At 41.3% G+C, this 7,054-nt stretch overlaps 1 protein-coding gene across 1 annotated transcript; it reads right to left on the bottom strand.

Moving 5' to 3' along the window:
• Positions 1-2,035: 2,035 nt before the first annotated feature.
• Positions 2,036-6,317, bottom strand: ZBTB38 (zinc finger and BTB domain containing 38). Its single transcript, XM_053390145.1, has one exon. The coding sequence runs from the start codon at positions 6,170-6,172 to the stop codon at positions 2,531-2,533; it is 3,642 nt and encodes a 1,213-aa protein (XP_053246120.1). The 5' UTR covers positions 6,173-6,317; the 3' UTR covers positions 2,036-2,530.
• Between the last annotated feature and the right edge of the window lie 737 nt (positions 6,318-7,054).

Below are 7,054 nucleotides of genomic sequence, written 5' to 3'. Positions count from 1 at the left end.
ACTTATTTGAAATACCTCATGAAAATTATATTTCCTAATTGCAACCGTCTCAAACCAAAGCAGCTGTAGAACAACCCAGGGCACAATTAACTTCCTTCAATACTGGTTTCAGTTGTGTGAAATAGTTACTTCCTGTGTATTGTCCCCTAAAACAAGCAGGTAAGTGTATTAGTAGCTCTCTATGCTAGGTGGAGCTGAGAATCTAAATACTAATATACAAGGTCAGTGTCAGGTGTGGTACAATGGATATTCTTTAGAACATTCCTGTTCTATGAAATGTAGACTATAAGGTTGTATCACTAAGCAGCTTGTGCGATTGCACAAGGAGTTTTCCTTGTGCAATGGAACCACCTCTTATATCCTCCAACACCCCCCCCCCTAAATCTGTTCTAGGTTTCCCTCCAACCCTCCAGAGGCAGCATGGGGCACATATAGCTGTGGGGAACCCCTTAGCACTAGTGTTAATGCTTAAAGGTAAAGGACCCTGTAGTTGCATACAGCCCTGTGGGCTTCTACTGTCTGAGAATCTGAAATGTATTTATTCCCCTTTTTGTATCCCTGCAGGACAATCCTAAAGCTGGCCAGAAGCCAGTGGAGGGGCTGTTGGAAGCTGAGCAAGTGCCACTCTGCTTTCAGATTTGCCTGTTAGCAGGTGGTACTTATGCTCCTAAAGGCCACCCATATGCCTAGGGAAAATGCTACGGGTATGGATGACCTGTCAGCAGTGTATGTGGGGGGGGGGAGTGTAGGGGAAAACAGAATGTTTCAGGGGTGTGTCAAGGGTACCTCCAGCTGTTTTGGGACTACAATTCCCATCATCCCTGACCACTGGTCCTGTTAGCTAGGGATGATGGGACTTGTAATCCCAAAACAGCTGGAGGGCCCAGTTTGGCCATGCCTTCCCTAGCCTGTGGAACCTGAGACATGTGTTTTCAAGGCCCATCCTATTCCTGCGATTGCAATCTGTTTTAACTTTTTAATTTTAAATTGTTGTAACCTGCTGGTGAAGGATGGGTAATAAATTTGATGATGATATGTTTGCAGAGGCTGTGGAGGCCCTAAGCCCCCTCATTTCCCTGGCATGTCCTTGAAAAGGACCCAAAACTACACCAGCTCTGGTGCTGACATAGCAATTTCCCTCCATTAGCATCAATGGGGAGGAATAGCAATTTAAAATGGAATAATAAAAAGAGAGAATAAACATTGCTCGCCCCAGCATGGTCACAGCTAGCTGGCTGGGCTTCAGATGTAGCTCTACCACAGAATCTCTTCACCACCATAGGATTGTTCTCTTAAAGGTCTGTCATTCTTTTTCCTGACATAATATATTTCATAAAATTATTGTCTTCCTGAATATTTCTCTTGAGACCTCGGCTCCTTTTTATTTATTTCCCTATCAACCCTATTATTAATTTGTAGCCCTAGAGGCCTTACCAGTGATTGTGAGGAAAACACAACCCATCTCCCCCAAACAAGATATTTCTACTATTCTTAAGACAGCCTCCCTTCCCCTTCATATTATCTAATATGCAGTGCCATCAAGCCTGATCAAATTAAATAAAAGTGCATAACTAATGGAAAAACATTTTCTTAATAGGATGCATGTTAATTGTCTGCTGAAGAATCTTCCCAGACTTGTTCCCTCTGTTTCTAAAGTTCTGAGGCAAATACTGATCCTTTAGTAGCCTATTTGGCCCCAACCATGCCAAGATGGAGGTATCAGCATGGATAGGGGAGCTCCAATGCTTGCAGAAGTACAAAACAAAGCAGAATCAGAGGGGGAAACCAAAACAGCCAGTTGAGGAATTGAGTGCACCCAGTGGCCATGGAATGTTAAATGACAATTATGACACACAAAAACTGGGTGGTAGCAGAAATGGAATATGGTATCTTAGAGGAGGACATCTGATTGAACTCTAAGCAGGGAAACATTTTGTTGCAGGGCTTTTGCCAGGTCATTGGGGAAGAAAGGAATAGCTGTATATAGGAGATGTGCATGGATTTTCACATGAAAGTTATGGACTGACTGCTGGTCAGGGATGAGAGTGGGAGGGAGGGAAGAGGGTTCAGCCCTATGGACTGTCTGCTTTCTCTAGCTGTGTGATCAAGCTATCCACCTGATAGCACTAATATATAACAAGCCTGTGACACACTTGCAGTACACTCTTAATAACATAGTGATTTATTAGAATCCATCCTCACATATATAAGAATGAATGAATGGTTCAGACTCTTAATAAACTAGTCATAATCCACCTCAATGGGAAATCATTTAAAATATACTAACATGTTTAAATTAGGCATATTTTTTCTTCTATGAGACATAAGTGTCTACTTCTATAAAATTCTCATTTTAGCTTTTTCTGGCACATTTTTTCATGTAATATATTAAATATATTTAAATGCAATACCTCAAGTTTTAGAACTTCCATAAGTCTAGACTATTATTATTGTCTATTAATTAATTAAGTACTTGTACTTCTGGTCTCTCTTCTTTCTGTTTTCTTTGCCTGTTGTGTGTTTTTCTTACTCAAAGTCCAACATCTGATGCATCATTCTGAATGCTAGTTGCCTCATGCCCATCTGCATCAATTGCATTTTGACTTAGTAAAGGTTTAGCTGTTTCCTGCCCATCTGAGTCAATGAAGTGTTGACTTGCAAATGGCTTAGTGCTTTCATGAAATGGATAATCTTTTCTATCCTCTTGCTTGGAGCTTTTGAACAGATGTTTCTTCTGGTGCATTCCAAGGGCTGCAGCTGTCTTGCAAACTTTTGGGCACTGAAAACAGGCATATCCCTTCCCGCTATGCTCACGTTTATGCTTTTGCTCATGATTCTTTTTGGTAGAAAGGTACAAGAAGCTCTGGAAGCAAAACTGACAGTGGTAGCGCTTTTCACCTGTGTGGATTCGCTCATGTATTTTGAGTGTTTCATTTAGAGTGAATGCCTTGTTGCAGTACTGACAGACAAACTCCTTGACCTTTGAGTGGGTGTGTTCATGCTTCTGCAAGTTTCCTGCTACTGAAAACCTCTTCCCACAGGTTTTGCAAGGGTAGGGCTTCTCTCCTGTATGACATCGCATATGCATCCTTAGAGCAGATGGGCTCTGGAACCCCTTTTGGCATACCTCACAAATATAGGACCCAGAAGTAGTTCTCTCCCAGTGTAAATGCTCCTTTGCTCCTTCAGGAGAAGAGCTCTCTCTTTTACAGAGTTCACAGGGAAGACTCGGCATTCCGCCATCATCTTCCTGATTAGGGACCTTTTCTTCAGGAATGTTCCTAAGTGCATAACTTGTGACGCATGGCTTTTCACTTTCTCTGAAGGAATTTCTGCTTTTGTACTTCTCTCTCCATTTTGCCTTTCTCATTTTCCTTAGTTGTTTAGATTTCTTTTTTGGTTTGTAATTGTAATATGGGCGCCACGGTTTATCATTGGAGTCATGGTCGCTTACATCATCACACATTTCATTGAGTTCAATGTAGTCTGGTCGACAAACTCGAGGCGTACTTCTCTCTCTCTTTTCTCGTTCTGCAGCCTGAGTAGCATGATCTTCTCTGGATTCATATTTAGGTCTCCTTCCTTTTTTGTAAAACAATTTTGACCCTAAAATTTGTCTTTTCACAATGGCTTCATTCCCAATTTTAACTGTTATTTGACACAGAGGAGCCACATTGCTATCGGCAGATGTCCCTGGCAATGCAGGTTTTGCAATGTAGGTTTCAGTCTTACTCGAAGGTTCAAAGATACCAGTGGGTCTGTCCGAGATTTCTGTATTTGTCATATATTTTAATTCCTCTGATGTCTCTTCTTTGTCATACACTGCTACTTTTTTCTTTTCCTTATTGCTTCTTGTCCTACCATTGCTTTTGAGATCATCTGACCCATGTATGTGGTCATTGCTTGCCCCTTGGCTGGCCGTAATATCAGGGGTTGCTATAATGCTGCTTCCTATTGCATTGACAGAGTTACTGTGCATTATTACAGATGAAACTCTACCCTGGTGCACTATTACAGGGGATGCTGAATTACTGTAGTTAATAACAGAGGTTGGATTTTCATTGGCATTGCTACTACTAAACGTTTGAAGAGAGGGATCATATTCCTGAGGACCAGAGTTAAGTTCTGTGAAATGCAATGGCCTTTCTGTAGTATATGTATTATTTTTAAGGTCTGATTCTGATGTACCACATTCCCAGGAAGAACTATTTGGAGGGTTCATGGGTGCTGCCCTTGCATCACTACATGAAGATGTTTCCAAGGAGACACTTGTGTTTGAAAAATTCAATTCAGAAGTGACAGTATTCTGAACAATGCAGGTACTAGAAGGTATTTCATTAACTTGCACATTTGCTTGCACGCTTTCATATGGTGAGTTTCCGTAACTTTTATACGGCGCTCTTTTGCATTTCATAGGCAAAAGCCTATAAAGTTTGTAAGGATAGACACTTGGCTTCAAGCCGCCATTAGCCGTTTTCTTATTAACTCCAAGCCGATGGTCAATTGCATGGAAAGATTTCTGGTGGTTTTTGAGTATGTAATACGTCATAAAGGTCTCAAGGCAGAAGATACACTGATATCGCCTTTCTCCTGTGTGCCAGATTTCGTGTCTGGTACGGTATTCTGCCAATGCAAATACTTTGTTGCAGTAATGGCAAGGGTAAGTTCTTCTCCACGAATGGACATTTGAATGTCTTCGGAGGCTAGACAAGGTGACATAGGTCCGTTTGCAGACATTGCAAGTATAAAGTATTTGTCCATCAACGACGTTAACAAAGTGGTCCGTTTCTGGCATTGCGGAGTTTGTGACAGCATAATCGGGAAGATTATTTTCTGTCATTGCAGGCTCTAGGTTCACAAATGAGGTGCCAGTTTTTCCATTAGAAGTTGCAAAATTATCTAAACAACTCTGTTCATTTTCACTTGGAGCACACAAGCTGCCCAATTCCCTGCATACTTGCTCATGTGTCTCTAGTCCGGCAGCACTTTCAAATTGTTTGCTGCAGTACCTGCAGACTAAAGGTTCTGGGGGCTGTGTGTGAAGTTGAAGATGAGTGCAGAACTGAGTCCCATTATTAAGTGGTTTGGTGCAACAGTTATAGACATGTGGAATGACTGTGACTACTGATCCAGAAATGTGATCCGATTTATTTTCATCTTCCTTCGAAGTGAGGACGGTATTTGGGTGGGATTTATCGAAAGAAATTGTGTGATCATTTACTGCTTTGTGGTGACCGTCCGCACTGGCTCCTTTGTGGTTTGATCCCTTTGCTGCAGGTACTTCACTGTCATGGGAGTTATAAGTAGCCTTTGGCATACTATATGTTTGAATTACGGATTCAGCCAGAGGCATTGACTGGACAGCTTCAGGTTCTTCTTCACCCATTTTACAAGCGGCACTATTTTCATTGTTATAAAAGGAATTTCGTTGAAAAGAATCAAAACCTGTAGTAACAGCATAGGAATGTTCCGCCAATGTGCTGGCTGGCTCCACATCTTTGCAAGCCCCATTCCTATCCTGACCAGTGCTGGGTGCTTTATTTGCTTCTGGAATTTTTTTAAAACTTGCTCTCAGATCAAGAGGAGAAAACAAATTATTACTATTTTCTGTCTCAAAAATTGAGTATGCATTTGTGATTCTTGGTCCATTTGTGAGAGCTGAATCGTCTTGTCTTTTTTCTTCTTTTACTTCGCCCTTTTCACTATTGCAAAATGAGTATGGGCAAGGAGAATTTGAAGGCCCTTTTTCCATAAGATCTTCTAGAAAGGATATTCCCAGTTTTTTCCCTGCAGCTGCAAGGTCTAGGACAGTCTCCTGCTTTTTAACAACTACAGTGGAACTGTAGATATAATTGAGTATTTCTGTGAACACTTCAGCCTTGAGGTCGTTTAGCTCTAGTACATGTCCAGAAATACATGCTGCACGACTCAAAAATATATTTTTGAAATAAAGGCTTGAAGCAGCCAAGACGTTGCTGTGGGCTTTAAATTTGGTGTCTTCCACAATTATAGTAACATCACATAAAACACCCCGATTGCGTTGTTCATTTAGGATGAAAAGGACTGTGTCACTGTGGAAGTTGTCTTTGAGATCCTTTAAGTGGGACATGATGGTCAGCTGTATAAAATAAAGAGAGACACAAAAGTTAACTGGATCAAAAAGCAGTATCATGTGCTGTTCAGCGACATCTCAATGCTTTATCTGACAACATTGCTCTTTCAAAAGACTATTGCACTATTCAATCTATAAGGTTAATAAAATCATTTTCTCTAATAAAGAACTTGGTGGTTCTATATGCTAACCAGCAGGTCAGTGAAAATGTAGACAGAACAAGAGTTTCTGCATACTCGCATGACTCCTCAGTTTTGCAGGAAAAAATATTTTTATTTTTTATTATTTAAAGACACTTCTATGGGGAGGATTGGAGAGGAAATGCTTCTTCCATTCTTAATTTACTACCCCTCCAATATCTCTCCAAAGGGGCAGGCAGAGTCCCTAATAGCTTAAAGTAGTCTTTGACAACCCGATGGAGCAATCTAAAAATGAAAGTGAAGGCAAATAAATTTAAAAGGGGAATAAATGGATTTTAAGCTCCCCCTAATGGATACTGTACACAGTATTTTCTTAATTTTTTTATATCATTATTACAGGTGTGCCCCCCCCTTTACGTGCACACACAACCATGTATACACACAGCACCAGTAAATAAGTAATTCAAACTGGAAATGGCGGGGGAGAGCTGGAGAGTCCCTGTGGCTCATGAGGAGTACCTCCCTAGAGCCCGAAGAGGATGTAAATGAGGGTGAAGGAACCCCTAAGAGACCAGAGGTGTAGCGGGGCTTTGTTTATGCTGCTAAGCCTCTCCACCTAACAGCCACCGCCGCCTTTCAATGCATCCTCCGGTCTCCGGCTAGTCCCAGAGCTTCAGTTCTAGTAGTGGATAATTTTGGGTGCAGTATTTTTTGGTACGGATTGAAGAGAGAACAGTAGAAAGGGTATCAAGGGTGCTTAGAAGGTGCTCCTCACTTCACGTGATTTCACTTACGTGCACAG

The sequence above is a fragment of the Podarcis raffonei genome, chromosome 5, assembly GCF_027172205.1.
Source record: "Podarcis raffonei isolate rPodRaf1 chromosome 5, rPodRaf1.pri, whole genome shotgun sequence".
Lineage (NCBI taxonomy): Eukaryota > Metazoa > Chordata > Lepidosauria > Squamata > Lacertidae > Podarcis > Podarcis raffonei.
Note: the sequence above shows the minus strand (reverse complement) of the source record. Positions and strands in the feature narration are given on the sequence as shown.